Raw genomic sequence first — 13,950 nt, 5'->3', positions numbered from 1 at the left:
ACCTTTTGTATTCTGATAACCCTCTCGATAAGATCTGTTAGGTTTATATGCATATTCTATGTATTAATAAATGTATCCTCGTGTATTAGTACCTGTGTGTGTGCGTTGTTTGACTTATATCGCATGGTTGGATTCTAAGGCCATCAAAAGAATCATTTTGTGATTTACTGCTACAATTAATAATTGTCCCAGTAAATGCCCAAACCCTACAGAACTGGTGCCTTCAGAGAGCACACTACACATGTCTCAAATTTCCATCTTCCAACTGGGCAGTCCCGAACCTACCTCGATGTTCTGGTGTCTCCCAGTCCGGTTTATCCATACCCAGGAATTCATCTCCTAGTTCGGGGCCTTCTTCCTGTGGGTCCGCTTCTCCTGGGGTGTCTACAGCATTGTTGACAGGGTCTCCAGTACCCGGGAGGGGACTTGGCCTAGCTGACTGAACATTACTCCAAATTTGGAGGAAGTAGGGACAGTCTCTTCCCAACACCACCGGGTAAGGTAATTGGTCCACCACCCCGACCGTTGATTTATATGTTCCCCTTTCCATAGTGATGTTAATTTCTGCAGAGGGATACCTCTTTGTGTCCCCGTGAATGCAAGTAATAGGTATCCCCTCCATGCCCCTGATTTCCATTTCTTCCGGTAGCACTGTAGGGATCACCAGGGTCACCATACTTCCCGAGTCTAGCAAGGCCTTGACAGGTCCTTCCCCTATCTTAATTTTAGTAACGTGGGGTTCCTCACAGGTCGGAATGTTCGCCGTGAGGTAGTCACACCTTGCTTCCTCTCTGGTGTCCTCTTGCCTGGGTTCACACCGGCTAGGACAGTGGCTGGCTACATGCCCCTCTTCATGACAATTATAACATCGACAGGTTGCTCTCCCTTGCGGTGGCCTCAGTTTTGACCTTTCTTGAAGGGATTTCTTCAATTGGGGCGGGCCCCGATAATTACTGTAGTTTAGTAACCGATACTTTATTTCAGTTTCTGAACTCTTGGGGCTTCTTCTCTCCTCTTTTTGAACTTCCCCCTTTTCTTCCCCCATCACGGCCGCAGTGGCATGCTGTCTGTCCACTAAGTCCATTGCCTGGTCCAGTGTCTGGGGATCCCCATCACTCACTTTCCTTTTCAGATGAACAGGCAGACTCCTCACAAAGTGATCCAACACCACCCTTTCTACCACCTGTCCTGGGTTTAATTCTTCTGGCTGGAGCCATTTCTTTGCCAGATGTACCAGGTCAAACATCTGAGACCTCGTGGGCTTGTCCATTTGATATCTCCAATTGTAAAACCGGACCGCTCGTATTGCCAATGTTACCCCCAGTCTTGCCAAAATCTCCCTTTTCAGAGTCTCATTATTCTCTGCATCTTCTTCTTTTAAGTCATAATAGGCCTTTTGAGCTTCTCCAATTAAATAAGCGGCTACTCTCCTGGCCCATCGCTCCTTGGGCCATGCATTTCGAGAGGCAGTTCTTTCAAAGGTGGTTAAATACGCTTCCACATCATCAAGCTCTGTCATCTTTTGTAGCGCAATTTGTTCAGCCTGAACGGTGTCTCTCCCCGCTACTGGGGCCTGCCGGATTTCTTCCCTCAATCGGTGCAATTCTTCCCGTACAAATTTTTGCTCCTCTATAATTCGTTCGTTAGTTTCGCTTTGAATTTGATTCGCCTCCTGCTACGCTTGGATAGCTTCTTGCTGTCCTTTTAAAGCCTGAAATTGGGCGAGGGTGGCCTGGGACAATTGCTGTATTAATTGTTCCATTGTTTTTCTCCACACACGCAAAGCAAAACCCACTTCCACACACCCACAAAAAAAACTTACTTTCTTCGATTCTCAAACCCGAGCGGGCGCTGCCCGCATCCTCCACCAATTGCGGTGTCTCCGGGGGAAAGTTTATGTCAATGAAAGTAGTACTCACACCACACTTTTCTTTCCTGAGTTTCGTGGCGTTTCTTCCTCCAACTATCTTCCAAATACAGTCCGTAATCCGTTCCCTTAATCCTGATCCGATCCGAGTTCCAAAAGTCCGTAATAAAGCCAATCCGCGATGTATTCTTATCCAGTGTCCGTAATCCAAAAACCATAAACCTTTTCTCCTTTCAGTAGTCCGTTATTCTTTAGCCCGATCTTCAACATACACCTCTTTCCTCTCTTTTCCTCCAAACCGCATTCACCTTATCGGCTTCTGCCCTGTTCACTGCCTCCGGGGCACTTATATTTCGGTTCCTGTTGCGGCTCAGCTGTGTCTCATTGTTTCTCAGGGTAGACCCTTTCCATTTAAAGGTCAGCTGATTCTTTTTGGCAGCCATTTTGCTAAGGTCCATATCTAGTATTTTAAGTAGGTCATTCTGAAAATACCTGTTATGAATGACCCTTCCCCTGGTCATGTTACAATAGATATAAATATAAATGTATTGCACGGGTCCATGGTATATATTGCTCAAAAAACGGTTGTGAACATGAAAAGAAAGAGAACAGATGTAGCAGTAGATGTGTAGATGTGTTCTGTCCAGAAACAGGTCACTGTCAATGTTGCCTCTGCCCAGACGCAAGGTGGATGCGTTGTACAGTCTTATGGCAGAAGGCAAGAATGACCTCCTGTAGTGTTCCCTGTCACACCGTGGATGAATCAGTCTATTGTTGAACGTGCTCTTCATTTCTAAAAGCCTGTCATAGAGGGGATGGGAGATGTTGTCCATGATGGCCACTAGTTTGGACACCATTCTCCTCTCAGCCACTACCTCCAAGGGGTCCAGGTCAGACCCAATGACGGAGCTTGCTCTCCTGATGAGCTTGTTCAGCCTTTTAGAATCCCCTGCTCTAATCCCAGGGCCCCAGCATACAGTACCACTGCGTAGAAAATGGCGCTCGCTACCACCGACTGATAGAACATATGTAGCATCTTACTACACACATTGAAGGACCTGAGCCTCCTCAAGAAGTAAAGTCGGCTCTGTCCCTTCTTGTAGATGGCCTGGATGTTTTTAGACCATTCCAGTCTATCGTCGATGTGCACTCCCAGGTACTTGTACGAGTCCACCATCTCCACGTCACTCCCAAGGATGTAGACAGGAGTAGGTTTGACCTTGTTCCTCCTGAAATCTACCACCAGTGTGTGTGTCTGTGTTTGTGTTTGTGTGAGTCTGCCCTGCAGTGGACTAGTGTCCTGTCCAGGGTGTATCCTGACAAGCGTCTTGCTTGCTGGGACAGGTTCAAGCTCCCTGTGACCCTAATTTGGATGAAGTGAAAATGGACAGACGTTTCCATAATCAGAGTTTCCTAAAATAACGGAACTGCAAGCTCTGTTACAACATTGATATAACAAAGGATCAAGTTTCTCAGCCAGAATCTGGTCCCCAAAACTGATCAGGACAAAATCCACCTGCCTTTCGCTGCTTCTCTCTGTCTGTCTTTGTTATTTCATTTGGTGTTTTACTCCCCTTTTCATGTGCTTAAAGGGCTGTAGATGTTCGATCGAAGAGCTAACTTGGAGTCTCAGCTGATCAGCTCAGCAAACGGCTCCATCGATACACTAAGAGCTCAGCAGGAATGAAAGCCTGTGACCAGGGTCCCCAGTCCTGTGTGTCTGCAGGATTTCAGTCCAGCTGGACTTTCAGTGACCTCAATTAGCTCATTATTGGCTTAATTGGACCAGTTTTACAGCTTCTTCCAGCTCTTCAGGAGCTGCTGCTTCGAAGACCCCTGGAAACCTCACCGACGCCCTGGGTATCCAGGAGCAGGACTGGGGCTGAGCTACAGCAGGGCTCACCTGAAGCAGGCCTGGAGAGCCTCACCTGCAGCTCACAGTGTGTGAGGCTGGCCTCAGCTTCACTCACGGTCTCCTTTGCTTTGTCTCCAGATGCTTTTGCAGGGACTGGATATCGGTCTGATAGTGTTTGTGGATCTCCAGCTGCGTGTGACCGTCAGTGTGTCTGTTCTGGGCTTGAAGGCTTTTAGCCAGACCGAGGCCAAGGTAAGGAATCAGCCCAGCACACAGCTGCTCTGCTGCCGAACTCGAGTCACCACCCGTCCCACAGGAGACTCAGATCAGGACAGTCTGGGGCTGTCTCACAGAAACTGGGACCTAAACTGGCCACGATCTGGTTTCACCCCTGGGTTCTGGTAGGAGGTATCGCAGTGTCAGAACACTGACCAGTAGATTCAAAAACAATTTCTTCCCCCAAGCAGTCCGCATCATAAACAGCTCAAATTAGGACCTGCACTTTAAGGTACTGCACTGTTTGCACTATGTCCTGTCTTGGCTGTGTTATAACGTCTAGTGTCTAAATGTATTGTCCATGTCTGTTTATTTCTTTTTCCTCCACTGTTACTGGGTACAGCTGAACGAGTAGGCATTCCAACACACTTGTTGTATATGGCCAATAAAACATCATGAATCTTGAAAGTGACTGCCTGCAGGAAAGCTTACTTTGCCTGTTCAGCAGTAGGTTAAACTGGCGAGTTCTGACAGAAATGCTCATTTTATGTGCAGCCGATTTTTGATACTACTCTTCTGGTGAAATGAATGTACTGAGAAGAAAAATTCTCAGAGTTCAGTTGGTTTTAGAAGCAGAAGGAAAATGACCACTTGGAAGAAACACGTTGCATATCCTGCTGTTAAACCTCCAGCCATTTGGGTTTCAGTCAAATGAGGAAAAAACCGTTTAAACTTCAGTTTTTTTCATTTCATCCAGAATGTCGTGGACAAGTTGTCATGAAGACAGGAAACAAGCTGTTTCACGCAGAAATGGCTCCAGCTGAACTGAGGTGTATCTGACAAGTATTGTCATAGGCAACTGTTTTATTATTATATTAATAATATAAAATATTCCTACTGTATCTTGTTCTTCATTCAGGCCCCGCCCCCTGCTGATCGCGGCTTCTGATTGGCTCAGTCGCAGCTCCGAGCGCTCGGCGTCTCCGCCTCCTCCGGCTCCGGCTCGCGGCTGCCCGCTCCGCTGAGGGCGCGAGAGGAGCGCAGCCGTTATTTGTGAGCAGCTGTGTGTCGGAGGAGCGATCGTCTCCCTGCGGCTGATCCCTGTGGAGGCGTGTGGGGCTCCTGAGGCGCGGCTCTCTGCCTCCTGTCACACTGCGGAGAAGAGCCGAGGGCAGACCTGCAGCCCCGCTCCGCCGCTATGAGAGGGAGCGGGGCTGCTCGGTCCTGTTCGCTGTTCGGCACCGCAGGCCCGCCGGTAACTGGACCGAGCTCAGCCCGGGAGTCCCGCCAGCCTCGTCTGCAGCCGGGAGGTGCTGCTGAGCCCCGCGACCCTGCTCATCCCCGCGGCCTGGAGCAGAGCCCAGTGCAGCACAGCGCCAGGGACAGGCGGGGAGAGAGAGAGCGCCTCCTCAGAGGAAGAGGGGCGCAGGGAGAGAGATCAGGGGCTCCAGCTGCCCCGAACCAGCGGGTCTGCAGGACCGTCAGTCTCGGACCTCCTGCGGCCCAGCGACGGGTCTCTGCTGCTCCCGGCCGCAGGGCTTCACACACCGTGGCGCTGCTGCAGGGCGCTGCAAGACGAGCTGCTTCAAGACCAGATGTGTTGTTGCGGACTGTTAAGAGCACAAGGTCTGTGCGTGAGCGAGCGGAGTGAACATGAGGAGGAGCCGGAGAGCAGATCTGCAGGGCGAGTCTAGATCACAGGAGGACTAATGAGCAGGCTGTGTCTGGGAGAGGTCTGGCAGGAGACTGGAGTGACAGTAAAAGCCCTGCTGAGCGAGTCGTGTGAGAGAGGAGGGAGAGGCGAATCTGGATGGAGGGAGGAAGTGGTGTCTGACATCATAACGTGAGCAAGACGCTACGCTTCGTGTTTTCTGAAACTTTCCGGCTGACACTTTGGAAATCAGACAATCAGTACTTCTGTTGATAGAGTTGGGAAAAATCAGAAAGCATATAAAATTGTAATTTTACAATTAAATATAGTGATTATAATGACTTATTAAACATGAGCGTGACGTCAACACATCGGGATTGTGACGCAACAATTCCGGTCCGGAAAAGCGCTCCGGTGCTGCTGAGTCGCTCAGCGCTGATGCTCATAGCGAAGAAAACACTTGAGCTCGACACGGCTTGTCAATCTTCTGTCTTTTCACTGAAGATCCTGGCGGTTTACGGACTAGGTAGGGACCTGCCGAGGCTTGGTATCGCGGATCCGATTGTTATTGACCTGTTTCTCCTGGGCAGATCGAGCTGTTATTGTGTTAACACGGTGTTCAGTGAGAGGGGGTTAAAAGCTCTTAACCTGCTGGAGTTTTATAAAAGCCTAGAGTGCAGATCTGAACAGGAATTCATTGCTGCTTCTGTTCCTGTCTCTGCTTTCACTGATGTGAAGAATTTGCTTGTGTTCTCAATATCCCGTGTCTGCCCTTCAGCCTGTTGGGTTGTATTCCAGTAGGACCAGCTGGTTAGAGAGAGTTCTGTGGTGTCTAGTGGGTCTGCTGCTGGCCTGTCAACAGTACCTTGACTCCCAGTGTGTGAGAAGGTCCAAGATGAGCCCGAAGGAGTGCAGCTGTGAGCCCAGCAGGATGAAGTGGTTCTCCTCCTGTGTGCAGCGCACAGGCTGCCAGTGCCCCGGGCCAGGTATGACACAGCTGGATCTGGACCAGTGCCCCCTGAAGCCAGTCCCCCCCACACACTGACTCCTGGCTTCCCTTTCCACTGTGATGAGAGCAGCAGTCTCACCCCTGGCTTTGGTTCTTCCCTGCTCTAGGTGACAACTGCCCATCGCTCTGCTGTCCTCCAGGCAGTGAAGAAGCTGCTGCGCAAAACATCTGCGCAGCATCTGGATGAGTCCTTGGCCAAGAGCACCGTCTCAATGGCCTTGAATGAGATGACTATGTCACCGGTATGTAAACCCCTTTAATTCCTGCCTATCGAACTGTTGTCTTGCTGCAGTGCTGTGGTCTGTTTCCTTGCCTGTAGCACACATTGATGCATCTAATGGAAGCAAATCGTTGTGTGTTAACTTGTGTGCTCATTGGCTTGATCCAAGCTGTTGCTTCATCTCCAATACCATCGACTCCCAAGACGCTCTGATCTCTTTTTACTGTTGTTTCAGAAATGGCTGCCTGACTGGCAACAGCCAGCCAGCAACATTGTTGTTTGTGTGGTGAGAGACCACTACGACAGTACCATGGATATGGTGCTGTCCTACTTCCAGCCCGGAGTGCTCCCTCACCACGCGCTGCTTAATGCTTTAGGAGATATCTCCCGGAACTGCAGTAAGTTCTGTGCTGCTAATGGGGTGTGATCTGCTCAGATATATTCTGGATTTTTTACTGTGGTGTATTTCAAACTTCATGATACTGCTCGTATCTGTCCATTCAAGCCCTGATACATGAGCTCATTATGAAGGCTCAGTGTTTGTTACTCATCCCGCTGCTGAGTCTCCAGTGTAATCATGAGCCTTGGTCCCTACCCAGTGTGAAATGTGGTTTCTTTGAAGGTCATGACATTGCAAGGGATACTGTGAGACTTCTGGACCTGCTGGTGCCTGTTCTCTCCCTTGCTGTGACTAATAAAATGAAGGCAATGATGGCTTTTGGTAAGTGTGCAAGCTGTCTCATTTAGGGGGACAGCTGTTATTAATGCTTGGTTCCACTGGCAATCCACTGACAAGGCCTGTTCAGACCGCTTCCCACTGAGCTACAGGACTGCTTTGATGTACTTGAGGAGTGTAGCAGGCTGTTCCTCTCTTGTGTTGTCAGCATTGGAAGGCCTGTATGAGAGCTGGGTGAAATTCCAGGGTCCCGGGCAGTGTGTTCAGGACTGTTCAACCCAGGTCATGATAAGTTTTGATGTAGTGCACAGATGGCTGCCGTCTTCTGAGCCAAAGGTATGGGATCTTTAATCCAGTGTAGGTTATTTGACATCTTATTAATCATCTTGAATTCTCAGATGTTCTGGAGAAAAGAATGGACTTGAATGCAAAGAAAAGATGTGTCCATGCAGGCATTAGGGAAGGGTATCAAGGTCCAGGGTTCAGATCACAGTAAGCAATGCTGAATAGGGTACATTTATGAAGCAGGTTTTATTCATTGCTCAAAGCTGTTTTAACTGTCTGTGGTTTTAGAGAAGTTTGCTTTCCTGTGACTGAATCCTTTCCTTGAGGATGATGGTGTTTGTGTTTTGCTCTGTCTGAAGGTGACGGCGGCCATTGTCTTGGCCCTGGCAGCTATGTGCTGCCTGCTCCCTGAGGAGAAATTTCAGTGTGAGCTGCCAGCAGTTTTACAGGCCTTCCAGCCACTATATGCAGCTGAGCTGGACGTCAGCTACTCCAGAATCAACAAGGTAGGCCTGTGACCGACGATGGGCCTTTAGGTGTACAGGTTGTGGATTGCGAGGGCTGTTTCTTTTAGAAAATGGATTTTGATTCAAACAATCTCTAGTAGCACTTTCCCAGTGTCCCTTTGTCCACTAGCTCCAGTGATGTACTGGTGAGGCCCAGTGCAGAAGAGGATTATGGTCTGTGGTGCCCCATGTGATTGTGGAAGGGTGTGAACAAGGTGGATCTGCCAGGAGTAGAGTCCAGGGGAGGTGTTATCCTGCTCTGTCAGATTTTTCTGTGTGATCACACTACCAAAATCCTAATGCTAATGTGTTATTGCATACAGTGAGAGAGTGAGGCCTCTTGATGAAGCAGCAGTGCCTCTCCAGATTGACTCCAACGTGCTCTTCTTTCAGAGTCTGAGTGTGCTTGTGGAGGCAGCAGTGCCGAAGGCCAGACCAGTGCTGGAATCCCAGCTGGAGCAGCTGCTGACCATGGTGCACGTCCAGGTAATGGGGACAGCAGCCCGCTCACCTGCACAGAAAGACGTTACAGTAGTCAGTAAGAGTGTCTGTCTGAGGGGTGAAGCCCTCAGGAGCCTCATCAATGACAGCAGCTCAGTGCTGTGATCTACCCCTCTCCCCAGCTCATGGCAACACTGAAGTGCTGTGTATCTGACTGCTGAAGCCCTTATTCATTCAGTTGAACAGATATTGATGACTCGGCTCACTTTATCATGGCATTAGAACAGCAGTCCGTGAGAGAGTGTGCATGATGCCCTTGTAGGTGTTATAAGAGTGCTCTGATGCCTGTCTGGTGTCCCAGGATCTGGCAGTGCTGATGGGGCTGTGTGCCAGTGTGCACCTGGATGTGGTGCTGTCTGTGCTGAAGAGACTGGAGACCCAGCTTACTGACCCAGCCTTCCCCTGCAATGAGCAGGGCTCTGGGGTAGGTGTACTGCATCAGAGTCCTGACAGACAAACAGAAGCTGCTCTTAATGTCAGCTTCTACGTACAAGTTTCAGCACCTTGATGTGGATTGTCATGCTTGTTACTGCAGAGTGATTTCACCTGTGCCCTGATTCTGTGCTATGGGCACGTTGCACTTAAAGCACCTGCAGAGGATCTACTGCAGAGAATGGACACTGACTTTATGGAGAGACTGAGACCCCATGTCACCACTAAGGTAGGCAACATGTCCTCCTTTGAGAACAAGAGACCTGACAGAGTGAACCTCACAGCTCCTGTCTGAAGAGTGTATTCAACCACTGCTACATTCTGTAATGTGCGTCTGTAATGCTGGGAGGTATTCGTAACAACCCTCAGGCAAAAGTTCTTCCTTATTTGTTCTGCTACTTTCCTGCAGTGTCTGGGTAGAAATTGTTAATTATACTTGAACCTGATGGGATTGTTATGGGGAGGAGGACACAGGGATACAGTGTCCATGGCTGTCCAGGCTGTGAGTGTCCATCACAGTCCAGGGCTGGTGGAGGTGAGGTGGTGAGGTGGCGTCTGAGCTGTCAGTGAGTGAGCTGCTGTGTGTCCCCCTGCAGGAGCCCAGTGTCAGACTGAGCCTGTGCCGCAGTGTTTGCGTGATTGCACAGGCAGTGCACAGTGCCAGTCCCACCGGAGCTCCCAGCTTCCCTGCCAAGGCCAAGCTCCTGGCAACAATGATGGTCAGTGTGTCTGACGCAGCCGCCTGTCTGCTGTTTTCCCACACGGATGCTCTTGACAAGCTGTATCCTGTCACTGTGAATCGGAGAACAGATCGTTTGTGAGAAGTGATTGGAAGGGAAACTGTTTTGCTATTGATCAATACAGTTGTGTTGTTAGCTTTTGGGAAACACTGTTCCAGAAGTATTCAGAAAAATGACTCCTTTGTTCACACTTAGTGACATGATCCTGTGTCCTGTCTCTGAAGACAGCACTGAGAACTGCAACAAAGGGGCAGTAGTGGACAACTTCAACAGTCAGTGTAACAGAGCTCATGTGATCTGTCTGGAATTGACCTGCTGTTCTTGTTCCCTGTAGGCTCTTGACCTTCTGCAATTCTTCGGCAGTAGTTACACTCTGGATGACAGCTTGAAAGAGAGCTTGAGGGAGGGGATATTATATCTGGCTTCACAGGACCTCAGACAGACCATCCAGTCCCTAGTGACCCTCACATCTCCCTCTGAGAGGTAGAGCACAATTCTAACAGTGAGAGGCTCTTTGTAATGATAAAAGCATCACAACAACAGCACTGTGTTGTGGCGTCAGTGTTTTTGTATTTTAGCTCTGAGAATGGGTTTGAATGCAGAGCCCTGCACTCACAGCTGGGGGGTGTGAGGCTGACTCGGGGGTGTGTTTTGCAGCTCACTCCCGGATCTGTGGCAGGTCCTCGGTACCAGCCAGGTGGTCTCGGAGACCGTGAAGCACCTGGCTGATCATCTCGGCCTGATGATGGACATGAAGGTGGATGATCCAGCACTGGATGTAAGTGACTATAGAGCCCATCTGCTGGTGTTTCTAACTGAGCAGAGGACAGATAGTCAGACAGCTGACAGCTACAGCACGGAGGTACTGTCTCCCTGTAATATGTCGCAGCCCAATAGCAGGCAGAGAGACACTAGCAAGCAGGCAAGCGGCTGTGTGAGCAAACAGCTCCCTGTTTGCAGCACAGGGGCAGGCTGGCGAGCACAGAAAAGCGTGGTGCAGACCAGCAGCCCAAAGCCACATCCAGAACAGGCCAGACCAAAGCTGGGTGAACACAGAGGCTCAGCACACAGCAAACTCCAAACTCAGAGCTGATGGTAATAAGCACAGTCTGTAAACAGACAGACAGCACACAAGCACAAGAGGGTAATCTAGACAACAAGGACAGGGTGAAGCTAGGGGCCAGTATCCGAGGAGCAAACTCGGAAGTCAGGGAGAAGCTCGAGAGTTTAGGACCGAGTTCCTGAGCGCTGACAGACCAAGGGCTTGTGTAGCTTGAACCCCCTGAGGCGGGCGTGGTGGACAATTATCTTCAGATGTGGCTGGCTAGCACGTCAGTTTTAGCTGTCCCTTCTGCTGACCAGCAGCGACCAGCATGACCCTCCCTCAGTGTAACCCTTGTCCCAGCAGTACTGGGAATGAAGGCCGACTGGTGTCCTCCTGTCTTCAGATCCAAAGACACTCGGAGGAGCAGCTGGCAGCTCAGAGCTCAGCCCTGACAGAGCAGGAGACCCCAGCTGAGCCAGTTGTTCTGCTGGCTCTACTGGGCTTGATCACTGTCCTGTCCATAGCAGACAAGAGTCAAGCCAAAGCACTGGTGCCCTTTGTGTACTGTAGAGCCAGGCCCTGCTTGGAAAGTGTAAGTTTTTTAGGATGTTCTTTATTCAAATATTGTGTCATTTGTTTTTGTGTATTAAATTGAAATAAAACATTTTTAATTGTAATCAATTGGATATCCATGATTACAGTGTTTGCCCTTTGAGCTACACTGACAGTGGGCTCCGACTCCAGCCCTGAGAGGAGAAAACAAGTGGTGACAGTTTGTGCGTGTCTGTGTAAAGTTTCCCTCTTGTCCTGTGTCTGTGTTACAGGAGAGCCCAGAGGTCCGCAGAGCCACAGTGGTTCTGCTGGGGCAGCTGGTCAGGCTGGGCTCTGAGAAAGCCCGGCTCAACAAAGAGGTCCACAGCTCCCTGGTCAGCGTGCTGCTGAACCTGACTGACCCCAGCCCAGAGGCCATCCAGGTAAAGACACAGAGCTGCCGCTGGCTGGGCCCAGCCTGTGGGACTGTGGGTCTTCTCACGTCCTTCTTTGATAATGATACTTGTCACCTATCCAGTGTTTGACCAGCTTTGCAATCGGTGAAGAAAAACAACCCTACAGTCAGTAAGAACTTGTAGCCTGGAAATCTAAACATTCAGAGGGTTACTATCAAGGATGTGTCAAAGGGTTTCAGGGCTGGCTGATATTTTGTGACATTTGTGTAGTTTCTGTTTAATTTGGGCTCTGTGTGAAGATAAACTGGTTTTGAAGTTGTGGATTTCCCCAGGCCTGCTGGACAGTCCTACAGCACTTCACCCTGGACTGTGTGCTGTCCATGAAGGAGATGTGCAGGATCCTGGTGAGTGAGGTTCTCCTAGGTCTGGCTTCTGGGCTGCTGGTGATAGAGGGGAGCACACCCTGCTTTTGGGACACAAACACACAAAGACTTGTCTCAGATTTAGGAAATATATTTGTGCTAAACCAGGCTTACACTGAGCACTAATTACAGTGAGTAAGAGCTGAAAGTGCCAGATTATAATCGCAGTAGTGCTGATGAGTTCATACACTCTCATTAGATGGATTAGAGGTGCTTCTCTGTAATGGAGGGCTGTCTCTCACATGGGGGCTCCTGTACGGTAGTAGCGTGCTGTCTCACACTGCCCTGCAATATTCCCTGTGTCCAGATAACGAGTGGGCAGATCAGCCTGGCCCAGAGGCTTGCGCTCCAGGGTGCACACAGCAGAAGGGCCTGGGTTCGGGAAAGTGCTGCCATCTTCATTGGTAAGAGCTCAGAGACAATGAGAAGAGTGATTGAGGCTCAGTGTAGAGGTGATGCTCCACTGGTAAAAGTGAGTTGTGCTGTGGTTAGTGATGGGGTTTTGCCGGGATGGGAATTCAAGCATTAAAAGGATACTCTGTAGGTTTCCCTTGAAAGCTTTGAGTCTGAAGGTTTTTGATCACTTGGGTTTTCTCAAAGGACTCAGGCTCTGATATGTCACGCTAGTAAAAGGCCTCTAGTAAGATGGCTCTAGTATGTCTAGCTACAGTAGTCTCATTTCGGCAGCAGGACACTGGGCACCACTTTGAGCCTCGTCTGTCTAGTGTTTGAAATGCACTTTTCTGTCAGTAGTGAGGCAGGTTAATCAGACTTACCAATGTCACCAAGAAACACATTTCCATGAGCTGCTCCCCATTCCGAGTGTTGGCAGTGTGCGCTGGTGCAGTATCCTGTGTGGTGCTGTGTGTGCAGGAGCTCTGCTGTTCAACCCCTCTGTGTTTCAGGCCTCCAAGTGCAGCAGCTGCAGAGGAGACTCTGCTCTTGTTTCGCTCTGAGAAGAGCTCAGCGAGGTAACGATGCTTGTCTTTTGTGTCCAGTATGTTGTCCAGTTGTTCTTGTACAGTATATACAGACTCTAGTATTTTAGAGTCTGTTTCACCAGAAATTCTGGCTGTAGCCTCTCACACCATAGATACCCAGTGTACAAAGTTTTGAGAAGCTCAGAGCATGGAGATGAAAAATGTATAGTTGGCCTGTTTAGCAGATTTTTGTGGAATTGCACATCTGTAATAGTGCTGCTTTATTTTATTCTTTTTAGAGACTTGTGCGGTCTGTGAATTACAGTGTGGCCGTTTCTTCCAGCTTCATACTTTGACATTTTTTGACTACTGTTCCTTCTGACAGTGAAGAGAACACAGATGTCACACAGAAAGGATCTCACACTCCTTCTTTAACCCCACTGCATGAGGTCCAGACCTGCTGCACTGCACAGTGTCTCCTAACTCACACCTGCTGGGCAAGAGCTGGATCAGCACTGCAGCTGTGTGTCAGGAGCTGAGCAGGACTGCAGGACCTCGTCTCTTTCCTTCCGCAGCCCTGAGGATCCTGCTGCAGGACCCAGAGCCGCAGGTGCAGGAGAGGGCTGCTGAAGCCATGGGGCTCTTCACCCGGCCCTGA

General features: G+C 49.7%; 1 protein-coding gene across 1 annotated transcript in view; it reads left to right on the top strand.

The window, feature by feature from the left end:
• LOC148815446 (uncharacterized) overlaps nt 1–13,950 on the top strand; it is a 54,333-nt gene extending 40,383 nt beyond the window's left edge. Inside the window, exons 3-19 of the mRNA XM_088905621.1 lie at nt 6,706–6,840; nt 7,054–7,216; nt 7,441–7,539; nt 7,703–7,830; nt 8,139–8,285; nt 8,679–8,771; nt 9,088–9,210; nt 9,322–9,447; nt 9,815–9,937; nt 10,293–10,441; nt 10,616–10,736; nt 11,407–11,595; nt 11,828–11,977; nt 12,283–12,354; nt 12,680–12,776; nt 13,278–13,343; nt 13,868–13,950. Of these exons, the coding sequence (XP_088761747.1) occupies nt 6,706–6,840; nt 7,054–7,216; nt 7,441–7,539; nt 7,703–7,830; nt 8,139–8,285; nt 8,679–8,771; nt 9,088–9,210; nt 9,322–9,447; nt 9,815–9,937; nt 10,293–10,441; nt 10,616–10,736; nt 11,407–11,595; nt 11,828–11,977; nt 12,283–12,354; nt 12,680–12,776; nt 13,278–13,343; nt 13,868–13,950 (2,064 nt within the window). The remainder of the gene's footprint in view (nt 1–6,705; nt 6,841–7,053; nt 7,217–7,440; nt 7,540–7,702; nt 7,831–8,138; nt 8,286–8,678; nt 8,772–9,087; nt 9,211–9,321; nt 9,448–9,814; nt 9,938–10,292; nt 10,442–10,615; nt 10,737–11,406; nt 11,596–11,827; nt 11,978–12,282; nt 12,355–12,679; nt 12,777–13,277; nt 13,344–13,867) is intronic.

Source organism: Atractosteus spatula, chromosome 25, assembly GCF_055471065.1.
Source record: "Atractosteus spatula isolate fAtrSpa1 chromosome 25, fAtrSpa1.hap1, whole genome shotgun sequence".
Classification (NCBI taxonomy): domain Eukaryota; kingdom Metazoa; phylum Chordata; class Actinopteri; order Semionotiformes; family Lepisosteidae; genus Atractosteus; species Atractosteus spatula.
Note: the sequence above shows the minus strand (reverse complement) of the source record. Positions and strands in the feature narration are given on the sequence as shown.